The sequence below is a fragment of the Aspergillus fischeri genome, genomic scaffold (assembly GCF_000149645.3).
Source record: "Aspergillus fischeri NRRL 181 1099437636264 genomic scaffold, whole genome shotgun sequence".
Taxonomy (NCBI): Eukaryota; Fungi; Ascomycota; class Eurotiomycetes; order Eurotiales; family Aspergillaceae; genus Aspergillus; species Aspergillus fischeri.
This window is the reverse complement of record NW_001509762.1, coordinates 1,760,631-1,773,904: the sequence shown is the minus strand read 5'-3', so window position 1 is coordinate 1,773,904 and position 13,274 is coordinate 1,760,631. Positions and strand designations below refer to the sequence as shown.

Below are 13,274 nucleotides of genomic sequence, written 5' to 3'. Positions count from 1 at the left end.
CATCATGGATGAGTTGCAGCGAGCTCCTCTGACTGGAATGCGGGGCCAGCAAACACATATTTAGAAGCCCAGATGCTGATACGTCGTACGAGCAGATGATTATACGATTCGTACAGCTCTGTCGGAAGAAAGTCAAGAGCTGATATCTCACTCATTATTCGGTAACTCCTACTGTGTCGGTTGTTGAGCACTAAGCACCAGCATTCATCAGTGAGACGGTGGACACGTGCAGCCGGACCGGATGTTGTTTGGCTTGATCCTGTCATAGAAGGGCCAGTGTAACTGTTACCACTAACAACCATGGATTGACCTCTTGACTCAGGAACAATCCAGTCCGAATACTACATCTTAATCTCTGGGTGGTATGTTGTCAACATCATACTGCGGAGTGAGCAGTGCTTTTGCTTTCTGAGAAATCCTGCGTTGATGGGCATGTTCGGTCATTATTCTTCTCGACCAAAGATAATTATATCCACTTACTCCGTCTTATCTCAGATTTGGCGTGAATTTCTTGCTCTTTCTAGAATGATGGACTGTGAGATGTACAAGGTAGGTAAGGAAGACAAATGATGATTAATATCAATAACTGCCAGATATTAACCACAACTGTGGAACACAAACATAGGACGGCTTTCTAGTGGATGGAGGAGTGTTAGATGCTTTTCATTTTACCCCTAGATCTCTTCCCCCTCAAACAACTCCGCCAAAGTCTAAAGTATCTTTCTGTTGCATCTGCATCCGTCTCATTATTCCGTAGCCTTAAAAGCATACCCCGTACTTACCTTTCATCCTCAGCGCCTCACTGTGACAATACATGATAGATAGGAACGGTATGTAGTATATATCTTACCTGGTGGCTCTACAGCAAGTCATTAGGTGTTCAACAGAGAAAAGCTGGCACAGCAGAAGATGGCGACAGCTGTAGGAATGGAAGCTGCGATGGTGTAGGATTCCATCAGCCACCACCGGAGTTGACGAGCGCAAACTATCGAAGGTGATGCCGAAGGATCGCCGTATTAGTACGGAGTTAGCATAGTGAGGTTTCGGCTTCCGGCGGAACATCCAAGGCCACCATGACGACGTGGGAACGGCCCAGGGAATTTGTCTTTCATAAAGCTCAGGTTTTAAGGCATTGCAGGACCATAGCTGCATATCCCGGACTAAAAAATCATAGGAAAGTGGACCATTAGACTTATTTGTCTGAAGGCTAGCAAAGCAAGGAGAGGGTGTGCTAACCAAGGGACACCATGCTGCCGGGAGACTTATGAGTCCAAGCGCAAATGAGAAAGACCAACTATAGAGTCTTCTGTGCGATGAATGACTGGAATGAGCTCATTAGTAGACATGGAGCATGCTGGAGACATGAATATAACATTGGACATACATAAGGTCATGATTATTATAACAGACTATTGCTAGAACTACACTAGTTCATAACTTTATGGATTCTCAGGATCATACCTTTGGAGTTTATCCACAAGAGCGTCGCCATGAGGATGGCTCAGAATCGCCAAGATCGGCTGCTGTTTACGAGGCCGCTATGGTTCATATTTGTCATGGCTTTGGGTCAGCTAGTAATACTAGATGTCGGTTTTGAAGGACTCGTGGACATCAAGAAGCAACAATCAAAGGATGGAATTGCAACTATTGGCCATCAATCTCGAAGTATTTAATGACAGGATGTAAGTTTTATTGGCTGACAGTTGCTCATCTGGATTAAGGCCCCACTATCTGATAATCTTCGGCCAATTATACTGCTTTCCCAATAGATGCGAAGTCTAGCGGAGCTACCTGTGATTGGCTCAAATCGAGCTCCGGTCAGGGGTACCTCAGGAGGCTCAGGTACATTAAGTAGGTAGGTACCTCGTTGATTGTTATGCGTCCATGTCTCTACATATGTTGCGGGTTTTTTCATACTCGCAGGCCACAAAATCTCTTCCGTATTAATAGTGAATAAAGGGAATGGTTTCTGGCTGGGTATTAGGATACGAGAATCGGCGTCGACAACTTGAAGTCCGCCGGCAATTTGAGAGATCTTTCGACTTGGAATAGCCAATGCGTCTAGATATCAGCATTTGCATTATATATCTGAGGTTGTAGGACATATTGTAAATCCAATTTGATTGCTCCTTAGCTTCATGGCCTGAGAAGTCCTGGCAGCTGAGAGGTTTCGCGCTTCGCGGAGAAGGTTTGAGCGACCTAGCCAAGCGGATAGGGTAGGGTCACTGACGGCTGACTGGGGTGTCCAGGACCCGCTTAGGTATCTTGAGAAGACACGTGAAAGTTTGAACCGCTAGCAATCCACGATTAATATTGCGATTGTAATGAGTTTGACTGGGCATTTGTTCTGCGTCTGGATTGGTGGATCGGCCACCTTCTGTTCCGCAGGTCTAACTAATTCTGGAACTCAGTAGTCAGTATCCCTGCCTTAGGCTCATCCACACCGTAACCGTAGATTCCATCGAAACCACTTACTATAATTCTTTTGAAGCTATTCCCACCATCCGATATGCCTAAGTGTACTAAATCTGATGAATCCTGCATGATCAAGGCCTGCGAAGCCGTTCGAGCCAAAAAAAATCCGAATTTTTCCAAGATTGCGCGTGAATATGGCGTTCCTTCTACAACTCTACGTGATCGCGTCAAAAAGGGTAGTCAACCTCGTACGGCTCGCAAACCAGTCAATAAGGCCCTTCAGGGGTATCAGGAGGAAGCTCTAATACAGTGGATTGGTCGTATGCGCGATTGGAACATGCCGGTGACACCTAGGCTACTAGAAGAGTATGCAAATCAGGCACTTCGACGCGCTGGGGAATCTAGACAGGTCAGCAAGATGTGGGTATATCGGTTTGAGGAACGGCTCCCAGAACACCTCAAGTTAAACCCAGTGAAGCAAAAGACAAAAGAATCAAAGCGTATCAAGGCTGAAGATGCAGGGCTATTAGGACACTGGTATAATCAGCTTGCAGCAGTGGTTAAGAATGCCCCATCGCGGTTAGTCTATAACTTCGATGAATGCGGCTTCCAGCCTGGCGAAGGCAGATCTAGGAAGGTCATTGGTTCACAAAGTGTCCCTGATCTTGCTGAATCTGAAAGAGGAGAGAATATCACAGCTATCGAATGCGTAGCTGCAGATGGTTGGCAAATGGATCCATGGTTTATCTTCAAAGGCAGTGGCATCTCCATGGAGTGCTGGTTCAACGATAGCGAGGCTTTACCATCAAATACAACAATAGCGACGTCTCCCAACGGCTGGATATCAGATGAACTAGCTGTTCAATGGCTTCAAAGCTTTATTAAGGCAACAAATGAACGTACAAAGAGGGGAGAGAAACGGATACTTATCTTCGATCGCCATGGCTCCCATCTTACCGTTGAATTCCTGCAAATGTGTGAAGATAATGGCATTATAGCCTTTGGATTCCTTCCTCATACAACACATCTTTGCCAGCCATTAGATGGCAAGCCGTTTTTAAGCTATAAGCAACACTTCCGACGTGCAAATAATGAGCTATCTTACTGGGCTGGTGAGCCAGTAGGGAAGTCAGAATTCTTACGGGTGATTGGATCAGTACGGGAGAAAGTATTCAATCAATGGAACATCCGCGAAGCCTTCAAAGATCGCGGAATCTGGCCAATTAGTAGTAAGATAGTTAATGATCTTGCTAGCCAGGCATGGGAGCAAATCCCAGATATCTACGCGCCTGACCTCTCGACTCCTTCTACGCCCTCTCGGCCGGTATCTTCATCTAGCATTGATATTTCACCTCCAACAACAATTCAGGCACTTGAGAAGAATCAGGCAAAGCTATCTAAGCATGCAGATCTTCTTACACCAGAGCTACAGCGGAATCTTGAACAGATATTTGAGCATAATCGAATCGCTGCTGAGCATCTGGCTATGGCAAATGAAATTATCAATCGAATCAGGGCCGCGCAGGCCCCTCTACGGCGTCAATATACTAAGCGGTAGGTTAAGCCACTTAGCCAGACTGGTATATTGAAATTACGTGATGCGAAATCGATCGATTACTCCAAGGAAGGCCAAAGATGCTGCTGCGCAAGAGAGACGTCCACAAAAGCAATGGGAGAAAGTGCATGGATACCCCCCACCACCAGCAAATACATAAGAGAATGAGGTATCAAATGCATCATAAAGGCAGCAGATGAGAATGGCGATATTTCTCATATAGGTAACCCCTAGTATAGCCTCAAAATCATGATTTCAATGAGAAATCTACGGTTACGCTGTGGCGCCGCCGGAGTGGGTGAGCCTAAGGCACGGATACCTGTAGGTTGGTACCTTGATCGTCGCATCAGTCCCTGACCAGTGGCCTTCTTGCATCCTGATTTCTGTGGCGTAGCAACGGCTGAATTGAGTTTTGGGCAGAGCCCTTGTCACAGCCTCAGGAGGCAGCACATGTCCCATAAAAAAATAAAATTAAACAACACCATGGTCTGCCGTTCGGCTTTGGCGCCATAAAATCTCAATGGCTCACTTGATCTTCTCTTCCCATGCTTTCCTGACCATAAGATAGAGGAGTCGATTTCGTTCGAGCCATGCATCGTTGATATTGTTGCCCGTTGACACTTTTACTGCTCTCTAGAGCACATGTTTGATTAAGGCTCGTGGGCTGGTCGATCACTGGGAAAGGATGACAGGACGCCTCCTTTCCACACTTTCTACCAAGAAGGGTCAGCTCACGTCTTCTGTTTATTCTCTGCAGCCAGAGGATGAGACACTATCGAAGCCCTGGTCGGCTTTATTTAACCTGAGACCATTAACGCGAAAGAAAATCGTCATCCTTGGAATAACAGGACTCCTGATAATAGCGATCATCGTCGTGGTGATAACTGTTCCGACCATCCTCCTGCGTCACCGAGAGCCTTCTGACCACCCGAGTTATCATGACGAGTCGAACCGACCGATTTACGCCATATACAATTTTCCCGATCCTGGGATTATCCGTGTCAATGGCACGTGGTATTCCTATGCAACCAATGCGGCCATAAACAATTCCGAGGTTGCGCACATTCCGGTGGCTACGTCTCAGGACGTGAAGAATTGGACGCGGTTAGATGGTTACGATGCCATGCCTACATTGGCAGGTTGGGAAATGGGCGTGAATCACTGGGCTCCAGATGTTATTCAACGAGTATGCCACAGGCCCTAACAATTCTTTGAGGAAGACCGTATTCTGACAGCTTATTTACAGAACGACGGTAAATTCGTGCTGTATTACTCTGGGGAATTGAAGAACTGGAAGCGCCATCATTGCATTGGGGCCGCAGTCTCAGAGAAGGAAGACCCTCTAGGACCTTACCAGCCCATGTCGGAACCTCTGGCTTGCCCCCGGGAGCATGGCGGTGCCATTGACCCGTCGCCGTTTCGAGACACAGACGGAAAACTGTATGTCACATACAAAAGCGATGGGAATAGCATCGGCCACGGCGGCGACTGTAACAATGGCAAGAAACCCATTGTCAAAGTCCCCATCATGCTTCAGGAGCTCCAAGACGACGGTATCACCCCAGTTGGGGACCCCATCGAGATTCTTAAGAACGAACAGGAAGATGGGCCTCTGGTCGAGGCGCCCAACATCATCCGAACCGACCAGGGCTATTACTACCTTTTCTTCTCTTCCCATTGCTTCACTTCTCCGAAGTACGATGTCAAGTACGCCTACTCGACGTCTTTGAAGGGGCCGTATAAGAGGGCCCCTCGCGCCTTAGTCAAAACGGGAGACTTTAACCTGACGTCTCCGGGAGGGGCTACCGTAGCTCCTGACGGGACATTTATGATATTCCATGCCAATTGTGCACCGAAGAGATGCATGTATGTCACGGGGATAGATATAGGTGCAGACAACTTGATCACACTTAGTGGACTCGGGTGATGCTATGCTGGCCATAGCATCGAATTAGATACTGGAGATGATGCCTCTTACCATACCGTGATTTTTCTGCTTTAGCGGCCGCATAGAGAGGTAGATCATAATGTGTGCATAGTGTTGGATCCATCTTGACCAGAAAATAGCTTCCGGCCGGACATAAAAGACTCTCAGCAAGCGGGAGCACCGGACCTGCCAAACTGCCGACAACCAATCAGATGTTCGAAAAATGACGCCATTAGTCCTTCAGTGGTCGGCGGGGGCCTGAGGCAGCTCTCCGCCTGCGCAATACGGAAATTAAATGAAAGCCGCGGGCTCATAAACACTGGACTCCGGAGGTCAGAACGATGACTTCTCCACACCCGTTTTGGATTCAATTTCGCCTCGAGCATTCAGCTATTGCTTGATAGTTGTCTTGCTTTGATTTTGTCGAAAGAAAAATGAGCTCTCTCCGAGGCGTGGCACGCTCAGCTCCTCGTGGTCTCCAGGCCGTCGGACTGTGGAGACAGAACGAAAGTGTCGCGGCCAGTTTTACCACAGCAAGAAACCGATTTCAAATCAGCACATTGAATCGTCGCCTATTACACTCGGCTCCTGCTCGGAAGATACAGACTGTCACCGCCGAAAATTCTTCATCGCGAGATTCATCGAACCCGGCACTCTCATTTCCTTGTCTCGACGCCCTGGATGCGAAATCGGCGCTGCTATCGGCCAGATCGATCGAGTCGGGTCCGGAGCCTTCATACACGACCGGACAACATGAGAACTTCCACTGTGAGGAGCCATTGCTACTAGACTGGGGTGGTGTCTTGCCAGAGTATGATATCGCATACGAAACATGGGGTCAGTTGAACGCGGACAAGAGCAACGCTATTCTATTACATACTGGTCTGTCGGCGTCGAGTCATGCACACAGTACCGAAGCCAACCCGAAACCGGGATGGTGGGAGAAATTTATCGGTTCTGGCAAGCCGTTGAACACGGATAAGTACTTCGTTATCTGTACAAATGTTATTGGGGGTTGTTATGGGAGCACGGGGCCGTCTTCAATCGATCCGTCCGACGGGAAGAGATACGCGACGCGGTTTCCTATCCTTACACTGGACGACATGGTTCGAGCGCAGTTCCGTCTATTGGACTCATTGGGTATCCAGAAACTGTACGCCTCCGTTGGCTCCAGCATGGGTGGGATGCAAAGTCTTGCGGCAGGAGTGTTGTTCCCCGAGCGCATCGGAAAGATCGTGAGTATCAGTGGGTGCGCCCGGAGCCACCCGTACAGTATAGCCATGAGACACACTCAGCGCCAGGTGCTGATGATGGACCCGAAATGGAACCGTGGTTTCTACTACGACTCAATCCCACCTCATTCGGGAATGAAACTCGCCAGAGAAATCGCAACAGTCACGTACAGAAGTGGACCGGAATGGGAGAAGCGGTTCGGACGCAAGCGCGCCGACCCCAGCAAACAGCCGGCCTTGTGCCCTGACTTCCTTATTGAGACCTATCTCGATCATGCTGGCGAGAAATTCTGCCTCGAGTACGACCCAAATAGTCTGCTCTACGTCTCCAAAGCCATGGACCTGTTCGACCTCAGCCGGTCGCAGCAGGCAGAGACCAAGAAGCGCAGACAGGAGTTTGAGGCTCGTATCGCCCAAGGCGGCAAGACACTCCGCTACAACGATGCCTCGTGCAGCTTGACATTGCCCGAAAAGCCTTACGAGGAGCAACCATCCACAACCGACTCCGGCTCCTCGGCGGACGAGGCAGTCGCCACTAGCGAACAACCAGATGCACCACCCGCCGATCTCGTCGCAGGGCTCGCGCCGTTGAAGAACCACCCGGTCCTGGTCATGGGTGTTGCCAGCGATATTCTCTTCCCCGCGTGGCAGCAACGTGAGATCGCCGAGACTCTTCGCGCGGCTGGAAACAAGAACGTCGAACATATTGAGCTGGGCGAGGACATCTCCTTATTCGGGCATGATACGTTCCTGCTTGACTTAAAGAATATTGGCGGTGCCGTTGAGAGGTTTTTGCGCTAATTGGCGCTTGTACAGTCTATATTTTTTGTTCGGTGTTTGTGCGATTGTGGCACAGTTCATGATGAATGACACGATGCATCTGAGCGTACATTTTGTTTAGTATTTTATTGGACATGCAATTCACTATTCATGTACATCACCCTTAAATTATTATTGAGTCTAGCTATTCAACCTACGATTATCGGTATCGCAAATCATAGATAACAGACAGACATTAACAAATAATAGCACAGCCCTCAGATTAGCTCTCAGGTTCTCATTGGTTTCCAGGCATAAATAGATGTGTGTGTACACGTGAAGTGCCGGATACCATACAACTTTGGCTTTTGGTTCATCCTCGTCATCGGGCTGATATTAAGAAAAGAAACAGGAAAGACAAAAGAATGTGTACCACGGTATAAAAGGGGTTGACAAAGGACATGAGGCTGTAGGTATTAGTCTAGTAGTCTTCTAGAGTGATTGTCTCCTAGCCAATTACGGACTCAATGGTAATGGTGTTGCGGTATTTATCTGTCCATCGGCATCTCGAGGACGACTCCGAAACCAAGTTAATGGACGTAGCTAGAATCATTCACTTCTCTTGTTGGCAGTTAGCAGGGCCAAAACGTCAGTAATTTCGGCCGAGACTGCGAATCGAGGAGATATCGAATGAGATCTCTGAGCAGGTATAACTAGAAAAAAGTGAGCATGTATAATGAAAGAACCCCGCTGCCGGCCATATCAGATTGAAAACTACCTCAGTAATTTTCTGGCCCTCATCGGTAAGTCCGCTCGGCATCGTTTCGTAATCCGCGAAACAGATGGGCAATGGCACCTCGGAGTTATGCAAGGTTTGTCATCATCGGCTCTGGCGTTGGGTCTCGGTAAATCTAGAGTCAGAGAGAAAGGGAAAAAAGAAAGAGAATAGAGAGACAAAGCGGGAGATATAATAAGAAGAAGAGAAAGAGAGAGAAAAATGAATAAGTGTAGAAACTGTGCGAGTCACAGGAGCCCTGGCAGCAAAGACCCTACCTTCTCAAGTATTCTGAGTGATATCCAATGCCCAATCCACAACATAAGAGGAAGGCATCATCACCAGAAGGAACAGGTGGGCAGTATGGTCGCACTGACAGAGTCTGCTCTCGAAGTCAATACCACAAGGAGGAGAAGACGTCAAACTTTCGCTAATCTCTTAGATCTCTGTTCAACTCAGTCACCCACATCTAAAGACCACGTCTTCTTCCATTCGTAGCGCAGGCGCCACGAAGGATGAAGTCCGTGGCCTGGAACACGTTCGGTTCAGTTGTGTCATGAGCGCTCTTGTGATGGTTTTATCGTCATCGAGATAGGAAAGCTGTCCTTCTCAGATCTGTGCAAATACTGTTAGACAGCAGTCAATTTAAATTGGCAAACGGTGCGCAACTTACCCATGTGGTGGATGAGATGGACATCTTGTGTTGTTGACTGTCGGAAGACTCTCGAATCCCGATCCATTTGGACGCGCCTGGAAGAGAGCACGTGATCCTACATCATGGTCTTTAAGCTTCGAGAAAGTCCACCGAATGAGCCGACTACGTCAATTGCCTAGGACATGATTGTATGCTAATTTCTTCTTCCAGGGATTTGGTGTATACATCTCAGGTCACTCGGTCAGTCGGTCTGTCGAGTGAAGCATTTGTGTCTATTGGAGCGAATTTATCGCAATTGTCGCACTTCTACGTCAATCCGGAAAAACTAAACGGTCAAGCCAGATCTGATATTTGCGTCAAATGTCCTCGTGGCTCCAGCGCCAGGTTGGCCAGCAGCAGGCTCAGCTTGCAGTCACTGCTGTGGTCTCTGGAGCTGCCGTTGCCGGCGCAATCTTCGGCTACCAAGCTTTGAGAAGGAAAGAAGCTGTGCAGCACCTTAAAGCTTCAATCCCTCCAATTGACGAAAGGCATCATGCAGAAAAGGTAATCTAAATGTGTCAAATCAATCCACTGATGGCTTACGCTGATTACTGCTCTTCTTGAAGCTCACAGAGTACGGTACAGCGGCGTCATCAACACACTTGAATAAAGAGGACGAACGCAGCGCGGCTCTTGCGCGAAGAGCGCAAGAGGGTGACTATGATGACGGTTTGTTCAGCCTCTAGCGGCCTTCCTGGTAACCACGGTGCTGACTCCACGGCCTTTGGCTAGATCTCATACTCGAACAACTCGCCCGTAACCGTGTATTTCTTACCGACGAAGGCCTAGCGAAACTCCGCTCATCATTCATCATTGTGGTTGGGTGTGGTGGTGTGGGCTCTCATGCTGTCGCATCGCTTGCCCGCTCGGGCGTCGCGAAGATTCGCCTGATTGACTTCGACCAAGTAACACTGTCCTCTTTGAATAGACATGCTCTCGCTACTCTCGCCGACGTGGGCACACCCAAGGTGCATTGCATTAAAAAGCGACTGGAACAGATTGTCCCCTGGGTCAAGTTTGACTGTAGGAACGAACTCTTTGGTGGATCCGCTGCTGCAGATCTACTTGCTCCGTGGTCCTGGGATGACAGCGACAAGGGACGGAAGCCAGACTACGTGCTTGACTGCATCGACAATATCACATCAAAAGTTGAACTGCTGCACTATTGCCATTCCAACTCTATTCCCGTGATATCGTCAATGGGAGCAGGATGCAAATCCGATCCCACACGCATTATGGTCGGCGATATCTCACTGAGTACCGATGACCCTCTGTCGCGCAGCACTCGACGACGCCTCAAGCTCCTGGGGGTCAACTCGGGCATCCCTGTCGTGTTTTCGACAGAGAAACCAGGTCCTGGAAAGGCTAGTCTTTTACCCCTTGCCGAAGAAGAATTCGCCAAAGGACAGGTTGGTGAGCTCGGCGTGCTGCCCGACTTTCGAATTCGCATTCTCCCCGTCTTGGGGACCATGCCTGCTGTTTTCGGATACACGGTTGCCAATCATGTCATCTGTGACATCTCAGGCTATCCTAATGATTACAATGTCGGCGGAAAAGGCCGGGAAAAGCTCTATGATAGCATAATCGCGTTCCTACAAGGATTGCATGAAAGATTGGCTCGGGCTGAAGCAGGGCAGGATCTTATTGGGCTTCGTATTCCTATCAGCAAAGATGATGTTGGATACCTCGTGGAGGAGATCTGGAGGGGTAGGAGTGCTATTAGCAACCTGACTAACCGGTTGATACTGGTGCCCTGGCAACGACCGGCTCGGGGCTTCTTGCCCGATCCAGAGTGGGAAAAGGAGGGACAAAAGTTCATTCCGATTGATTTGAAGAACCTCGTTTGCATGACCAAGGAGGAGGGAGCTCGCCATGAGCGGGAGGTCCTCCGAGGTGGAAAGGATGTGACAGAGGTATATGACCAGAAGGTCTTGGAAAAGGTTAAGTGGCATATGGCAGAGGTAGAAGTTCAGGAGAAATTCCGTTAATGTATCATAAGCTAGCTGTATAGAAATTGTACTCACGAATCTGACGGTCTATTTCTTACTACTTTATGTGTACTTGGATATTGTTACGACCACATCAAGATAACGATGGATTACATAACCACATAGATCAGGCGATCTTACACTAGTACGTTAAGGAATAGTCTTTAAGCCGGCCATTCACTGATTAGATTCGTTTATCAAACCTCAGGCTCCACTGCGACTACGTCTTATGCGTGCTAAGAATAAGACAGCCGATGAAGTAAGTCGTCACGAGTGAAACCTTGCGTTCTTCCATCTTCACCATTGACCACGACAGGAGTTCCATGCAGGTCCATGGTTTATTTTTTCGGCTTGGTAAAGTCGTCTCAGGACATACGCGCGAATCTCCGTCCTTGCCTGCAATTGAACCATTGCGGATTTCATCGCCAAATCGCCGATGCCTGGTGACTCTCCGCCTATGGCGGCTCACGCAGACAGGGAGAGCCTAGAGATCTCCGGCGACTACTCAGACGATGGATTCCCACCGTCGCCGCCAAGCTACTCTTACAGATTGAACAGGTACACTCGCCCGCTCATCGACTACGTGCGCAACGAATGGCAAACGAGCGCCAAATACACCTCCCTCTCCCTTTCCCCCGACGGGTCCGACTCCCCGCGATGGGTGCAGATGATCATGTCTATGGTAACGGCGCCGCGCTTTCGCCGATACGCGATTATATACCTGGTGCTCCTGGTGTCTTGTCTGGCGGGGTGGATGTTTGTGCTCTCGCCGCGGCTGGAGGAACACGAGGCGCTGCTGCACTCGTTGGACCCGGCGATCAAGGACGATGTGGGGGGTTGGTTTGGTACGAATGCACTGCCGAGATTTGATAATATCACGCAATTGAGGGATCTGGATGCTTCGTTGCTGCCTGCGGTAAAGGCACAGAAGGACGAACAACCTAGCTCGCGGAGGTTGATTTTCATCGGGGATGTGCATGGCTGCAAGGATGAGCGTGCGTTCCCTTGACTCCGTTCTCCTGGTGATGTTATACTGATTGATGCGGACAGTGGAACTCCTTCTTGACGAAGTCTCCTTTGACCACGAGCGCGACCACCTCATCTTCGCCGGCGACATGATCAACAAGGGTCCTGACAGCCTCGGGGTCGTCGACCTGGTCCGCAAGTATAACGCCTCCTGTGTCCGGGGGAACCATGAAGACCGGGTGCTGCTGCTCCGCCACGACATGGAGGCATCGAATACCCTCTCGCCGGACTCGGACGGCGGCATCAGCCCAGACCATTTCTTCGGGCTGAAAAAGGAGGAGCGCGCGCTCGCGCGGCAGTTGTCCAAGGAGCAGGTGCAGTGGCTTGACGCTTGCCCCGTCATTCTGAACGTGGGCCAGATCCCGGAAATGGGACAGGTGGTCGTCGTGCATGGGGGGCTGGTGCCAGGCGTGGAGCTGGACAAGCAGGATCCCTCGAGCGTGATGAACATGCTGACCATCGATCTGGATACGCATGTACCTAGTTCGACGCGGCACGGGACGAAGTGGACCAAGGTATGCGCTACGCTCCGTTTATTTTTTCCCCCGCAGATTGCTAAGCTGACAATGGCAGCTGTTCAATAAACATCAGTCCCTGCTGTACTCTAGTCTGAAGAGTTCCGTGCCGGACCCAAAGTCGCAGGTTATGACTGTGATTTACGGCCATGATTCGAAAAATTCCCTGTCCCTCAAGACGTATACCAAGGGTCTGGACTCTGGGTGCGTCAAGGGTGGAAAGTTGACGGCTATGGTTGTCGAAGACGGGGGGAAGCAGAGCATCGTCCAGGTGAGATGTCGCGATCATCGGAAGGAGTAGTTTCGGACTCTCATGCATTGTCTGGTGTTCGGGCGTCTACAATCAATCTCGTCAAGGGGTCATGGATATAATACGGATAGATTTTTC

The 13,274-nt window shown here is 49.4% G+C and overlaps 4 protein-coding genes across 4 annotated transcripts, besides 1 other annotated feature; all 4 read left to right on the top strand.

Moving 5' to 3' along the window:
* Positions 1 to 2,542: 2,542 nt before the first annotated feature.
* Positions 2,543 to 3,982: a mobile genetic element.
* A 673-nt stretch (positions 3,983 to 4,655) lies between these two features.
* On the top strand, positions 4,656 to 5,897 carry NFIA_078690 (glycoside hydrolase family 43 protein; the record flags this gene model as incomplete). Its single annotated transcript, XM_001259825.1, has 2 exons — positions 4,656 to 5,156; positions 5,217 to 5,897. 2 exons carry the CDS (start codon positions 4,656 to 4,658, stop codon positions 5,895 to 5,897), a joined length of 1,182 nt encoding a protein of 393 aa, XP_001259826.1.
* Positions 5,898 to 6,331: 434 nt separating this feature from the next.
* NFIA_078680 (homoserine O-acetyltransferase family protein) lies at positions 6,332 to 7,930 on the top strand (the record flags this gene model as incomplete). Its single annotated transcript, XM_001259824.1, has 1 exon — positions 6,332 to 7,930. One exon carries the CDS (start codon positions 6,332 to 6,334, stop codon positions 7,928 to 7,930), a length of 1,599 nt encoding a protein of 532 aa, XP_001259825.1.
* A 1,748-nt stretch (positions 7,931 to 9,678) lies between these two features.
* Positions 9,679 to 11,345, top strand: NFIA_078670 (tRNA threonylcarbamoyladenosine dehydratase; the record flags this gene model as incomplete). The annotated part of the gene is made up of 3 exons (XM_001259823.1): positions 9,679 to 9,861; positions 9,924 to 10,026; positions 10,090 to 11,345. 3 exons carry the CDS (start codon positions 9,679 to 9,681, stop codon positions 11,343 to 11,345), a joined length of 1,542 nt encoding a protein of 513 aa, XP_001259824.1.
* Positions 11,346 to 11,781: 436 nt separating this feature from the next.
* Positions 11,782 to 13,187, top strand: NFIA_078660 (putative serine/threonine-protein phosphatase; the record flags this gene model as incomplete). Its single annotated transcript, XM_001259822.1, has 3 exons — positions 11,782 to 12,340; positions 12,396 to 12,886; positions 12,945 to 13,187. 3 exons carry the CDS (start codon positions 11,782 to 11,784, stop codon positions 13,185 to 13,187), a joined length of 1,293 nt encoding a protein of 430 aa, XP_001259823.1.
* Positions 13,188 to 13,274: the final 87 nt, after the last annotated feature.